Here is a 15,268-nt window from a genome sequence, read left to right as displayed (position 1 = left end):
CGAGACCAGCCTAACCAAAATGGAGAAACTCCGTCTCTACTGAAAATACAAAAATTGGCCGGGCGTGGTGGCTCATGCCTGTAATTCCAGCACTTTGAGAGGCCAAGGCGGGCGGATCACCTGAGATTGGGAGTTTGAGACCAGCCTGACCAACATGGTGAAACCTCATCCCTACTAAAAATACAAAAATTAGCCAGGCGTGGTGGCGCATGCCTGTAATCCCAGCTACTCGGTAGGCTGGGGCAGAATAATCGCTTGAAACTGAGAGGCAGAGGTTGTGGTGAGCTGAGATCGTGTCATTGCACTCCAGCCTGGGCAACAAGAGTGAAACTCCATCTCAAAAAAAAAAAAAAAAGTAAAAAATAATTTTGGAACAAGATGGTGAGATACTCTTAAAATAAGGATGAAAATGTCTTCACAGTCAGTCCAGGCAACACTGTGGGGAGACAAGCCTTCTCCCATGCTGTGGTTGGAGTATGACTTGGCAAAATCTCTTTGGGAGGTAATCTTTCAATACCTATTTTTCCCCAAAAAATGTTAAATGAAAAATTTCAAATACATAGAAAAGTTGAAAAATTATACAGTGGACAACTGCATCACCACACTTAAATTTGACAGTCATCAACACTTTTGCATATTTGTTTTATCACATATATCTATCTACCCATCCAGCAAGCCATCTTATATTTTTATGCATTTTAAAGTAAATTGCAGGCTGGATGTGGCGGCTCACACCTGTAATCCCAGCACTTTGGAAGCCCAAGGCAGGTGGATCACTTGAGGTCAGGAGTTCGAGACCAGCCTGGCCAACATGGTGAAACCTTGTCTCTACTAAAAATACAAAAATTAGCTGGGCGTGTTGGCAGGCACCTGTAATCTCAGCTACGTGGGAGGCTGAGACAGAAGAATCGCTTGAACCTGGGACACAGAAGTTGTAGTGAGCCAAGATTGCACCACTGCACTCCAGCCTGGGAGACAGAGCGAGACCCCATCTCAAAAAAAAGAACTAAATAAAAATAAATTGCTGACTTACGTATAATTCAACTCTAAACATTTCAGCATACATATCAACAAAATGTGTCTGCGTTTCTTTTGTAAGGTAATATTTACATACAGTGACATGCACAAATTCTAAGTGGACCATTCATTGAATGTGCTTTAACACATGCACACCTTGGTAATTCAAACACCCATCAAGATACAGAATATTTTCATAATTCCAGAAAGTTCCTTCTAGTCCCTTCCCAGTTAGTCTCATCTTCTTAGGCATTTTTTTTCTTTTTACTATAGATTTAGTTTTGCTGGTTCTGGAACCTCATATAAATGGAGTTATACAATATGATTTTTGTTGCCTTCGCTCAACAAATCTGCTGTGCTCTGCTTGAATTCCCTTTCCCTGCATCAAGGTCATAAAATTCCTCCAGAAAGAAAGCTGAGGGTAATGACAGGGCTCGTGTTATTTGTTCGTGTTTTCTAGAGATCACTGCCCTGCGCTGCCTGTTGTCAAATGTCTGAAAACGTTTTATCCGTTTTGTCTAGTGTTCTAGTTGTTTATGGTGAAATAATTAATCCAATACCAATTATTCCTTCATGGAAAGGCCAAATAAGGGACAATTTAAGAACCAATATGGTGATAACAGATTATAACCATTGAATAAAATAGAATTCGTGAGCCTATTCTGCTGTAAATAAATTAAAAAAAAAAAAAAAAACAAATAAATGAGAAGAAAGAAGAAAGATGTAAGGCCTTCTGCCACTCAGCATAATGATTGTTGTTGTTGTTTTGAGACGGAGTCTCGTTCTGTTGCTCAGGCTGGAGTGCAGTGGTGTAATCTCGGCTCATTGCAACCTCCGCCTCCCAGGTTTAAGCAATTCTCCTGCCTCAGCCTCCCGAGTAGCTGGGATTAAAGGCACGTACTACCACGCCCAGCTAATTTTTGCGTTTTTAGTAGAGACGGGTTTCATCAGGTTGGCCAGGCTGGTCTCAAACCCCCTGACCTCCAGCGATCCAGCTGCCTCGGCCTCCCAAAGTGCTGGGATTACAGGCGTGAGCCACCGCGCCCGGCCAGCATAATGATTTTTGAGATTCGTCACGCTGCTCTATCTGTTGTTCATTCCTCTTTACCTCTGAGTAGGATCCTATCGTAGGAATACACCACAGTGGGTTTTTCCATATTCTCCTGTTGATGGACATTCGGGTTCTTTGCAGTTTGGGGCTCTTCCGAATAAAACATTCTTGTGCAGGCAGTTTTGGGGACACATGTTTTCTCTTGGGTCGCTTGAAGGGGTACATAGAACATACGCAGGCCCTCTTCCTGGGGCTCACAGTCTACTGTCACTTCGGTACAAGACGCGGTAATGTGAGTACGTTCCGCGTGTCCGGTGCGGAGCTGACGTGAGGAGGCAGGAAGTGCTTCTTTGGGGAGAGCTAGGCGTGGCTTCTTGGAGGACGGGGGCTCGGGTACTGGTACAGCTTGGTTTAGTAGGAGAATCAGAGGCTCTGGGTCAGATACACCTGCGTCTAGTCTTTCTCTCTCACACACAAAGATCCTTGGGGAGTCTCACTTTTCTCAGCTGTAAAACAGGGTTAAAGACGCCACAGGATTTGCTGGAATCATGGGAGTAAAAGGCCTCTTTCATTAAACGCTCCTCTTTTCCCCCCAGGCCTGGCCCCGCTGGCAGCCTTCAATGTGGATGTGGCCCGGCCCTGGCTCACGCCCAAGGGAGGTGCCCCTTTCGTGCTCAGCTCCCTTCTGCACCAAGACCCTGGCACCAACCACACCTGGTGAGTAGGGCAGGAGGCCTTCAGACTGAGGGGGCTTCCGGGGAACCTGAGATGGGCCCCAGGGACGGCCATGGCACCCCACCCCACAGTCAGGAGAGGAACTTTCTCTTTCAGAAGGGCATGCAGGAGAAAGAGAGAAGGCGTGAGAGAGGCTGTGGGCATTCGGCCAGTCTGTGGGGTCCACAGAACCCCAGCCCCGTGCCTCACTGGGCCTCTCCCTGTTCCATTGCCCAGGGGGAGGGTGGACTTAAAGACAATTTTAAAATAATGCATATTAAGGCTCTTTTGTTCCTTATGGAAGTAACACATGTTCAATATAGAACATTTGGAAACAAAAAATAACAAAGAAAAAACTGGGCCTGGCACCGTGGCTCACGCCTGTAATCCCAACACTTTGGGAGACTGAGGCCGGTGGATCACCTGAGGTCAGGAGTTCGAGACCAGGCTGGCCAACCTAGCGAAACCCTGTCTCCACTAAAAAAAAAAAATTAGCTGGGAGTGGTGGCGGGCGCCTGTAATCTCAGATTCTTGGGAGGCTGAGGCAGGAGAATTGCTTGAACCCAGGAGGTGGAGGCTGTAGTGAGCCGAGATCGTGCCATTGCATTCCAGCCTGGGTGACGGCGCGAGAACTCTGTCTCAGAAAAAGAAAAATAAACAAACAAAAAATGTTTGTGGTAGGATTGTTTGGAATCATGGAAGACTGACAATATTCCTCATTAGGAAAATGGGAAAAATACTGATATAACTCATACAATGCTATACTAAAAGCAGACCCCCTGAATGAAGCCAGTGCAATGGTTGTTTACCTGGATCCATCTGGAAACATACTGTGAGTTGCAAAAGGCAAGTTGTAGAGTTTAATATACAAAGGTTGGCGGGTGCAGTGGCTCACCTGTAATCCCAGCACTTTGGGAGGCCAAGGTGGGTGGCTCACATGAGCCCAGGAGTTCAAGACCAGCCTGGGTAACATAGTGAGACCCTGTCTACAAAAAACATTAAAAATTCAGCCGGACATGGTGACTTAAGCCTGTAGTCCGTCCCAGCTACTTGGGAGGCTGAAGTGAGAGAATTGCCTGAGCCCAGGGGAGTCGAGGCTGCAGTGAACCACGATTGTGCCGCTGCAGTGAACCACGATTGTGCCACTGCAGTTCAGCCTGGGTGACAGAGCGAGACCCTGTCTCAAAAAAAAAAAAGAAGTAAGTAAAATATGCATTCCCTCAGATGGCGATGGTGGCCATGTGCTGATGTAGGAGTATGTCTGTAGTTAGGAGAAGCTCTGGCATAAAGGGTCATGAGATCTGAGGCTCATTTCAATTTCCCGTGTTGTCACCAAAATGACTTATTTATTTATTGGAGACAGTCTTGTTCTGTCACCCAGGCTGGAGTACAATGGCGTGATCTTGGCTCACTGCAACCTCCGCCTCCTGGGTTCAAGCGATTCTCCTGCCTCAGCCTCCTAAGTAGCTGGGACTACAGGTGTGCGCCACCACGCCAGGCTAATTTTTTGTATTTTTAGTAGAAACAGGGTTTCGCCATGTTGGCCAGGATGGTCTTGAACTCCTGACCTCAAATGATCTGCCCACTTCGGCCTCCCAAAGTGCTGGGATTACAGGTGTGAGCCACCGTGCCCAGCCCCGAAATGACTTCTAGAGCTGTGTAGTTTTAAAGCCAGATCTGGTCAAGGTTTATGTATTACATATTGCTGTTACGTCTCTGTCATTGATTTCAATCCAAAGCAGTGATTTCTCCCCCATTTTTTTCTGGGTGGTCGTAGGGCTTTTCCTGTGTATACTCTCCCACTGCAGGCCCAGCCTAGGATGGTGACCTCCTCACCCCACCCCAGCCCATCCAATTGCTTTGCTTCTGGTCAGTGGTCAAGGGTTTCCTTCATACCCAGCATACCGGAGCAAGTGAGCCCAGGGTTCAAACAGGCACTGGGGCAGAGCCAGGTGAGGAGCTCAGGGTTCCTGGCTGGGCAGGGCAGGAGCTTTGCTTGATAGAGGATGGGTGGGTCGTGGTGGCTCCTGAGGCAGCCTCACAGGCCCTGGGACTTGGGCCATGACCCCGACAGCCAGGCAGACGTGGATCCTCTGATACTGTGAAATGTGTATTTGGTATTCCAAGACTGAATACATATTTTACAGTATAACACATAAAAATGTATTTGGTCTCAAAATAAATATTTGGTCCCATTTTCTGGCATATACTCCTAAAATCTTTGGAATCTCCAAAGTAATAGATGTCTTTTTCTTTGCTAATGAGTTGACAGGTGACCGGCAGCCCCCAGATAGCTTCAAAAGGGGGGCTGGTCACTGGAGAGACCCCAGCAGGATCAGAGGGTTGGACTTTCAGCCGCACACCCCCATCTTCCGGGAGGGGGAGGGGCTGAAGGTTTAGTTGATCACCAGTGGCCAATGATTCCATCAATCATGCCTATGTAATGAGGCCTCCATAAACACTCAAAAGGACAGGGTTTGGGGAGCTTCTGGGTAGTGGAACACATGGAAGTTTCTGGAGGGTAGCCCCGGAGAGGGTATGGAAGCTTTGCCCCTCACCCCCACTTTGCCTTATACATCTCCTCATCTGTATCCTTTGTAATATCCTTTTTTTTTTTTTTTTTTTTTTGAGGCAGAGTCTGGCTCTGCCACCCAGGCTGGAGTGCAGGGGCATGATCTCGGCTCACTGCAACCACTGGGTTCAAGCGATTCTCTTGCCTCAGCCTCCCTAGTAGCTGAGATTACAGGTGCGCACCACCACGCCCAGCTGAGTTTTGTATTTTTCGTAGAGACGGGGTTTAACCAATGTTGGCCAGGCTGGTCTTGAACTCCTGACCTCGTGATCCGCCTGCCTCTGCCTCCCAAAGTGCTGAGATTACAGACATGAGCCAAGGCACCCAGCCTGTAATGTCCTTTATCATAAACCAGTAAATGTAAATAAGTGCTTCTCTAAGTTCTCTGAGCCACTCTAGCAAATAAATCGAACCCAAGAAGGGAGTCACAGGAACCCTGATATATTTGGTTGGTCACAAGCACAGGTAAAATAACTAGGGTCTTGTGATTGGCCTCAGAAGTGGGGGACGGTCTTGTGGGACTGAGACCTCGACCTGTGAGGTCTGATGCTACCTCCGAATGGAGCATGTTGGAATTGAGTTGAAGTGAGGACCCTCAGCTGCAGTTGGCTGCCTAAGGACTGCTTGCCTGGTGTGGAGGGAAAGCCCCACTCACCTGGGGTCACTGGACTGTTTTGTGTCGTGAGAGTTGCAGGGGAAACAGAGCTCAGTGTTTCCAGCGTCACTAGAGAGTCCTTTCTGGATCCTCGTTTCATTGGTGCAGTCAAAAGTCTGGTCATTGCCAGGCGCCGTGGCTCATGCCTGTAATCCCAGCACTTTGGGAGGCCGAGGTGGGCGGATCACTTGAGGTCAGGAGTTCGAGACCAGCCTGGCCAATACGGTGAAGCCCCGTCTCTACTAAAAATACAAAAATTATCTGGGCGTGGTGACGGGTGCCTGTAATCGCAGCTACTCGGGAGGCTGAGGCAGGAGAATCGCTTGAACCCGCGAGGCGGAGCTTGCAGTGAGCCGAGATTGCGCCACTGCACTCCAGCCTGGGCAACAGAGCGAGACTCCGTCTCAAAAAAAAAAAGTGTGGTCACCATTAGATTGAAGTGTTAAGGGTGGGGCCAATTCATTCATTCATTCATTCAGTATTGATGGAGCATTTACTCAGTACCAGGCAATATTTCGGGAATAAGAGAGTAAGGGAGACATGGTCACTGCCTTCATGGAACTCCTGGGCTCATGAGGGAAACACAAGCCAGACAATGACAAGAGAGACAAGGACCTCACAAAATAACAGCCCTGGTGGGGGACGTCCGAGGCACGGGGGGAGTATGGAGGCAGGTGTGGTCATCCGCGTCTGCTAGGATTTGCAGGGTGAGTGGGAATTAGCATGAGAAGGAACAGGAAGGGGATTGCAGGCACAGAGAACAGCTTGGTCAGAAGCCTGGAGGCCGGCTGCGTAAGGTCAGGAAACTGAGAAAATGACCTGCGGCTAAAGCTGAGAGCAGAAAAGGAAGCGGGCAGAGGTGGGCGGTGCCTGTCACCCAGGCACTGAGGGTTTGGAGGAGTCAGAGGAGGGAGCTGGGAGAGGTGGGCGATGCCTGTCACCCAGGCACTGAGGGTTTGGAGGAGTCAGAGGGAGCTGGGAGAGGTGGACGGTGCCTGTCACCCAGGCACTGAGGGTTTGGAGGAGTCAGAGGAGGGAGCTGGGAGAGGTGGGCGATGCCTGTCACCCAGGCACTGAGGGTTTGGAGGAGTCAGAGGGAGCTGGGAGAGGTGGACGGTGCCTGTCACCCAGGCACTGAGGGTTTGGAGGAGTCAGAGGAGGGAGCTGGGAGAGGTGGGCGGTGCCTGTCACCCAGGCACCGAGGGTTTGGAGGAGTCAGAGGGAGCTGGGAGAGGTGGGTGGTGCTTGTCACCCAGGCACTGAGGGTTTGGAGGAGTCAGAGGAGGGAGCTGGGAGAGGTGGATGGTGCCTGTCACCCAGGCACTGAGGGTTTGGAGGAGTCAGAGGGAGCTGGGAGAGGTGGGTGGTGCTTGTCACCCAGGCACTGAGGGTTTGGAGGAGTCAGACGGTTTGAAGCCAGGAGGGGCGGTGACGTTTTCAGGGAGTTTTGCGTGGCAGGAAGATGAATTAAAGCTCAAGATTGTGTTTGGTTTGGGTAAAATTTTTATCAACATATACCATACAGAAGAATGCACACCCGGCCGGGCACGGTGGCTCACGCCTGTAATCCCAGCACTTTGGGAGGCCGAGGCGGGCGGGTCACCTGAGGTCAGGAGTTCAAGACCAGCCTGTCCACCATGGTGAAACCCCATCTCTACTAAAAATACAAAAATTAGCTGGGCATGGTGGTGGGTGCCTGTAATCCCAGCTACTTGGGAGAGGCAGAACAATCGCTTGAACCTGGGAGGCGGAGGTTGCAGTGAGTCAAGACCGCACCATTGTACTCCAGCCTGGGCAACAAGAATGAAACTCTGTTGAAAGAAGAAGGAAGGAAGGCTGCCGGGCGCGGTGGCTCACGCCTGTAATCCCAGCGCTTTGGGAGGCCGAGGCGGGCGGATCACAAGGTCAGGAGATCGAGACCACGGTGAAACCCCGTCTCTACTAAAAATACAAAAAATTAGCCGGGCGCGGTTGTGGGCGCCTGTAGTCCCAGCTACTCGGGAGGCTGAGGCAGGAGAATGGCGGGAACCCGGGAGGCGGAGCTTGCAGTGAGCCGAGATCGCACCACTGCACTCCAGCCTGGGCGACAGAGCGAGACTCCGTCTCAAAAAAAAAAAAAAAAAAAAAAAAAAAAAAGAAGGAAGGAAGGGAGGGAGGGAGGGAAGGAAGGAAGGAAAGAAGGAAAAAAGAAAGAAAAGGGAAGGAAGGAAGGAAAGCTGCACACCTCACAAGCATGCAGCTCAGTGAATGTCCACAGAGTGAAGCACCGTGTAAGCAGCGTGCAGATCCAGGGCGCGTGAGCTGCCTCGCCTAAGCCTCCTCTAAGCCCTGCACTCCCTTCCAGACGCATCTGCTGCCAAGAGGAACTTCCAGCCGCCTTTCATCTCTGTGGATTAGTCTCGCCTGGTGTTGAATTTAACATCAATGAGGCATACAGTGTGTGCCCCGCTGTCGGGCTCCTCTCCCTCCACATAAGGCCCGTGAATTTCATCCACCGTGTTGCCCGAGGCGGTTCTTCTTTTGGCTTCTGGGGTATCCCATTGTGTGAACAGTACTGATGACTGGCATTTGGGCAGTTTCCTTGGGCTGTGAGGAATAGCACTGGTGTGCACCTCCTTTTGCTGGATGAATTTTTTTTTTCTTTTTCTTTTTTTTACCCCTCAGAGTTGATCCCAAAGAATGTACTCATGTTGGGGGAGGGCATATGGGCTCAGGAGTGGAGTTGCTGGGTCAGAAGTTATGCAGTTGGTTCCGCAGTTTTCCAAACTGTTCGCGGTGCATGAGCAGGTTTCAGTCAGCATTTTCTGTAACCGTCTCCTGCCCAGTTCCCTCCCACCAATACCCCAGCGACCCCACGCCCCAGCTCCAGGTCCCACCGACGTTCACAGCCCCTCCCTCAGAAGCGTAGAGGCCAGGGTGCAGGAGAGAGTTTGAAACCCGTGGTGCCCAGGGCTCTGAGTCCGCCAGGGGCTGCGGGAGGGCCCAGCGGGGCTCCCTGAACAGCAAACGTCCCTGAACACCTGCTGAAGCAGAGAGGGGCTCCCAGGCTTGAACGTGCTGGGGAGGAGGATGTGGTGGGAGGCAGTTCTGGGTCCCTGCTGCAGATGGTGGGGCCTGAGACCACGGGCCTGCTGCACGGGGCAGGAAGTGCGCTGGCTGGCCGACTCGGCCCTAGAAAAAGGAAGGGGCTGGGCTCCTGCTTGAGAATGACGTGTGCCTCTCACTCACATTGCCTCTCCTAAAATGTAAGAGACCAGGGCCGGCAGCATCATGGGTTTTGGTTGCCACAGAAGGTATGAGTGGGACAGACAGCAGACATGGAAATAGACCCTCAGGGCTGGGCAGGGGCTCACACCTGTAATCCCAGCACTTTGGGAGGCTGAGGCCGGCAGATCACTTGAGGTCAGTTCAAGACCAGCCTGGCCAACATATAGTGAAACCCCATCTCTACTAAAGATACAATAAATAAATAAATAATAAAAATTAGCTGGGCGTGGTGGCAGGCACCTGTAATCCCAGCTACTTGTGAGGCTGAGGCAGGAGAATCGCTTGAACCCAGGAGGCGTAGGTTGCCGTGAGCCGAGATCACGCCATTGCACTCCAGCTTGGGTGACAGAATGAGACTCCATCTCAAAAAAAATAAAATAGAAGAAGAAGAAATAGACCCTGAGAACAGGACAGGTTACAGCTGGGTAAAGGCAAGATGTGAACTTCAAGTCAGTGACAAGTTAAAAAGATTATTAAAAATGTAAATACAAAATACTAAATAAGGTCGGGCATGGTGGCTCATGCCTGTAGTCCCAGCCCTTTGGGAGGCCGAAGTGGGTAGATCACCTGAGGTCAGGCGTTCGAGAGCGGCCTGGCCAACATGGTGAATCCCCGTCTCTAATAAAAATACAAAAATTAGCCAGGTTTGGTGGTGTGCACGCCTGTAATCCCAGCTACTTGGGAGGCGGAGGCAGGAGAATCACTTGAACCCAGGAGGCGGAGGTTACAGTGAGCCGAGATCGCACCACTACACTCCAACCTGGGTGACAGAGTGAGACTCCATCTCAAAAAAACAAACGAAGAAAAAATAATAAATAAAAGCAGGAGATGGACAAGGATTGCTGGGCTGTACCCAGTTCAGGGTGTAATAGGGCCCCTGTGGCTGTCAGCTGATGGCCAGTCGTCTATCAGAGCTGGTCGGTCAATGTTTTTTTTTTTTGGAGATGGAGTCTCACTCTGTCGCCCAGGCTGGAGTGCAGTGGCGCGATCTCAGCTCACTGCAAGCTCCGCCTCCTGGGTTCACGCCATCCTCCTGCCTCAGCCTCCCAAGTGGCTGGGACTACAGGTGCCCGCCACCACGCCCAGCTAATTTTTTTTTTGTATTTTTAGTAGAGACGGGGTTTCACTGTGTTGGCCAGGATGGTCTCGATCTCCTGACCTCGTGATCCACTTGCCTCGGACTCCCGAAGTGCTGGGATGACAGGGGTGAGCCACCGTGCCCAGCTGGTCGGTCAGTGTTTACTTGGTTTGTCAGCCATGTGCTCAGCAAACCTGCAGACCCCTGGCAGTAGGGGATAAAAGGTGTGGGGAGCAGGGGCAGCTCACACGGCCCAGGCCATGTCATTGCATGACAGCGACATGAATGGCAATGTTGGGATCTGCAGTGCACAGCCTGCACAGCTGTATGTGATGGTCTCCTGGGAATGCGCCATCCAGGTGGGAAGAAAGGGTGGGGATTGGGGTGGGGTGCTATAGTCAGGGCTGCTGCACGGCCTGGAGGGGATCAGGCTGCACTTCCTTTGGGAAGACTTCCTGAGGAGCTGGGGTTTGGGATGACTGGTCTGCAGGAGGAGGCGTCGCAGGCAGAGGAAACAGCCTGGGCAGAGGACTGAGGAGGAGAGAGACTGGAGGCCTGCACCTACCGCACCAAAATGGGGTCTGGGGTAGAGCCTGGTTTTGACTCCACCCTTCATGGGGGAGCAGGGAGGGAGATGCTGAGTCTAGGGCTGAGGTCAGGGCTGGGGAGAGAGGCAGGGTTGCTAAGGAAGCGACCTAATTTGGGGGCTCAGCTGCAGAGCCCGAACAGAGGAGCAGCTCTCAGCTGCACCCAGCTCTCCGCCCTCAGCCCTGCCCCAGCTGAGCCCTCTCAGCTGTCACCTGGGCTGTTGTTCAACAAATACTTACTGAGCCCCTGCTCTGTGCCAGGCATTGCTCCAGGCCCTGGGAATAACATGGTGAAGAAGATAGACAAGATCCTTGGGGAGCCTACTGTCTGGTGGGGAAGACAGATAATAGGCAGTATCAGACAATGACAGGTTCTGAGAAGGAAATCAGACAGGGTGATGCGAAGCAGAGTAACTGGGTTGTGAGGTGGGGCTGGCTGGGAAAGCATTTATGAGGAGGTGACAGGCGAGACTGGGGAAGGAGAATAAGCCAACCTTGGGGAGAGGGGAAGATGAGGGTTCTGGGCACAGGAAACAGCAGGTGGAGGGAACAGCACGGTGGAGGGAACAGCACGGTGGAGGGAACAGCAGGTGGAGGGAACAACAAGCTGGAGAGGGAATAGCACGGTGGAGGGAATAGCGTGGTGGAGGGAACAGCATGGTGGAGGGAACAGCGCAGTGGAGGGAACAGCGCAGTGGAGGGAACAGCGCAGTGGAGGGAACAGTGCAGTGGAGGGAACAGAGTGGTGGAGGTAACAGCAAACGGGAGAGGGAACAGCAGGTGGCAGGAACAGCATGGTGGAGGGAACAGCAAGCTGGAGAGGCAACAGCGTGGTGGAGGCAACAGCAAGGTGGAGAGGGAACAGCATGGTGGAGGGAACAGGGCAGTGGAGGGAACTGCGTGGTGGAGGGAACAGCGTAAGGGAGGGAACAGCAAGCTGGAGAGGGAACAGCACAGTGGAGGGAACAGAGTGGTGGAGGTAACAGCAAGCGGGAGAGGGAACAGCAGGTGGCGGGAACAGCATGGTGGAGGGAACACCAAGCTGGAGAGGGAACAACGTGGTGGAAGGAACAGCGTGGTGGAGGGAACAGCAAGGTGGAGAGGGAACAGCACGGTGGAGGGAACAGCAAGCTGGAGAGGGAACAGCACGGTGGAGGGAACAGCACGGTGGAGGGAATAGCACAGTGGAGGGAAAAGCATGGTGGAGGGAACAGCAGGTGGAGGAACAGCATGGTGGAGGGAACAGCAAGCTGGAGAAGGAACAGTGCGGTGGAGGGAGTAGCGCAGTGGAGGAACAGCATGGTGGAGGGAACAGCAAGCTGGAGAAGGAACAGTGCGGTGGAGGGAACAGAAAGCTGGAGAGGGAACAGCACAGTGGAGGAAACAGCATGGTGGAGGGAACAGCATGGTAGAGGGCTTGAGGCAGGAAATGCTGGTACTGGTCACCCAGAAACTGGGGCTGCCACTGACAGAAGGGACACAGTGTAAACTACATGAGTGGGCCAGCTGCTGTGGCTCATGCCTGAAACTCACTGTAACCTACAGGGCTCACTCCCAGCACTTTGGGAGGCCAAGGCAGGAAGATTACCTGAGCCCGGGAGTTCGAGACTAGCCTGGGCAACATGGCAAAACCCCGTCTCTACAAAACATAAGAAAATTAGCCAGGTGTGATGGCACGCATCTGTGGTCCCAGTTACTTGGGAGACAGAGGTGGGAGGACCATTTGAGCCTGAGAGGTTGGGGCTGCAGTGAGCCATGATCATGCCACTGTACTTCAACTTAGGTGACCGAGGGAGACTCTGTCTTTTAAAAAAAAAAAAAAAAACTACATGAGTAAATTTAAAACAAATAAATGGGTAAGGCATGGTGGCTCACTTCTATTAATATAGAAGTTTTCTTGTAGTTTTGGAGGTCAGAAGTCTGAAAAGGTGTCAGCAGGGCTGGGTCCCTTCTAGAAGCTCTGGGGGAGAATCTGTTTTCTTGCCTTTTTTTGGCTTCTAGAAGCTGCCTGCATTCCTTGGCTCATGGCCTCCTTCTCCTCCTAAGCCTGCAGCATAGCAAGCTTCACGTCTTTCACAGACACTTCTTGCAGAGTCTTGCTCTGTTGCCCAGGCTACAGTGCAGTGGCGCGATCTCGACTCACTGCAAGCTCCGCCTCCCGGGTTCATTCCGTTCTCCTGCCTCAGCCTCCTGAGTAGCTGGGACTACAGGTGCCCGCCACCACACCCAGCTAATTTTTTGTGTTTTTAGTAGAGACGAGGTTTCACTGTGTTAGCCAGGATGGTCTCGATCTTCTGATCTCGTGATCCGCCCGCCTCACCTCCCAAAGTGCTGGAATTACAGGCGTGAGCCACTGTGCCCGGCCTCTCTGACACTTTAGAAGGTCAAGGTGGAAGTGCTTGAGCCCAGGATCAGCTTGGGCAACACAGTGAGACTTCATCTCTATAAGAAAAATAAACAAAATCATCTGGGCACAGTAACTCACTCCTGTAGGCCCAGCAACTTGTGAGGCTGAGGTAGGAGGATCGCTGAGCCTGGGAGGTCAAGGCTGCAGTGAGCTGTGATCACACTACTACACTCCAGCCTGGACAACAGAGCAAGATGTTACCTGAAAAACAAACAAACCCTACAAAATAACAGGAGGCTATTACCATAGACAAGGCAGGATGATGATGGAAGGAACATTTGGAGAAGAGCTGCTTTCTAGAAATAATTACAGGCGTGGTGGCTCACGTCTGTAATTCCAGCACTTTGGGAGGCTGAGGTGGGTGGATCACCTGAGGTCAGGAGTTCAAGACCAGCCTGGCCAACATGGTGAAACCCCGTCTGTACTAAAAACACAAAAATTAGCTGGGCGTGGTGGCGGGTGCCTGTAATCGCAGCACTTTGGGAGGCCGAGGCAGGAGAATCGCTTGAACTTAGGAGACAGAGGTTGCAGTGAACCGAGATTGCGCCATTGCACTCCAGCCTGGGCGACAAGAGTGAAACTCTGTCTCAAAAAAAAGGAAAAAAAAAAAAAGAAAGAAAGAATTTGGAGAAAGAACCAACGAGGTTGGCAGGTGGATTGGATGTAGGGCATGAGTGAAAACACGACGGAAGTGAGGATGCCTCCTGGGCTTCGCCTTTAGGACTTAGTGGTTGCTGGTGCCATTTCCTGTGGCGGGGAAGATGAGAAGAAGCAGACTTGACAGGAAAGACCACAAGTTCTGTTTGTTTCCTATTGACGCTGTAACAAGTTACCACAGATGTAGTGGCTTACAACAACACAAGTTTATTATCTCTTTTTTTTTTTTTTGCACTCTTTTACACAGGCTGGAGTGCAGTGGTGTGATCTCGGCTCACTGCAACTTCCACCTCCCAGGTTCAAGTGATTCTCCTGCCTCAGCCTCCCGAGTAGCTGGGATTACAAACATGCACCACCACACCCAGCTAATTTTTGTATTTTTAGTAGAGACGGGGTTTCACCATGTTAGCCAGGCTGGTCTTGAACTCCTGACCTCAGGTGATGCGCCTGCCTCGGCCTCCCAAAGTGCTGGGATGACAGGTGTGAGCCACTGAGCCCAGATGCAAGTTTATTATCTTCTAGTTTTGGAGGTCAGAAGTCTGAAAAGGTGTCAGCAGGGCTGGGTCCCTTCTAGAAGCTCTGAGGGAGAATCTGTTCTCTTGCCTTTTTTGGCTTCTAGAAGCTGCCTGCATTCCTTGGCTCACGGCCTCCTCCTCCTCCTTGAGCCTGCAGCACAACAAGCTTCACGTCTTTCTCTGACTCTTGATTCTCCTGCCTCCTTCATAGAAGGACCTTTGTGATTACACTGGGGCTTTATAACCCACCTGGGACAGCCCTGGGGGCTTCTGGGATGGGAGAGGCCTCCTTGGGAGGCTTCCAGCCTTCCTGCAGTCTCGCTGCTTCTCCTCTCTGCCTCAACAGACCCCTGAGTCCCTGCAGCCTGCGCACACCACCCTGCAGCCATGTTTCTCGGGCCTCCCTCATAGAAGGACCCTTGTGATTTCACTGAGCCCATGCAGATAATCCAGGATAACCCCACATCTCATGACCGTTTATTTATATCTACAAAGTCCTTTTGGCCATAAAAGGCAACATATTCACAGGTTCTGGGGACTAGGACGTGGCCGTCTTTGGGGGGGCCATTATTCTGCCTCCAATAGCAGATGGAGAGGTGGGAATTTCAGCCTTTATAGGTGTATTGAAGCCACAGGCTTGGAAGGGATCACTAGGGAGAGTGTGCCGGCAAGGACGACAGTGACCCAGTCCCCGGATCCTGGTGGCAGATAGAGGCCAGACTCCAAAGGCACCAGCGAAGGCTTGAGG

General features: G+C 51.6%; 1 protein-coding gene across 14 annotated transcripts in view; it reads left to right on the top strand.

Annotated features, from left to right (window-relative positions):
- Positions 1 to 15,268, top strand: part of ITGAE (integrin subunit alpha E) — a 95,667-nt gene that overhangs the window by 15,717 nt on the left and 64,682 nt on the right. For all 14 annotated transcript variants that reach the window (XR_012425131.1, XR_012425130.1, XR_012425132.1 and 11 more), the window contains exon 2: positions 2,665 to 2,785. Coding sequence is in view for 11 of the 14 variants with exons in the window: in XM_065532609.1 (XP_065388681.1) it covers positions 2,665 to 2,785 (121 nt within the window). In the remaining 3 variants the exon portion in view is untranslated. The remainder of the gene's footprint in view (positions 1 to 2,664; positions 2,786 to 15,268) is intronic.

Source organism: Macaca fascicularis, chromosome 16 (assembly GCF_037993035.2).
Source record: "Macaca fascicularis isolate 582-1 chromosome 16, T2T-MFA8v1.1".
NCBI lineage: Eukaryota > Metazoa > Chordata > Mammalia > Primates > Cercopithecidae > Macaca > Macaca fascicularis.
Note: the sequence above shows the minus strand (reverse complement) of the source record. Positions and strands in the feature narration are given on the sequence as shown.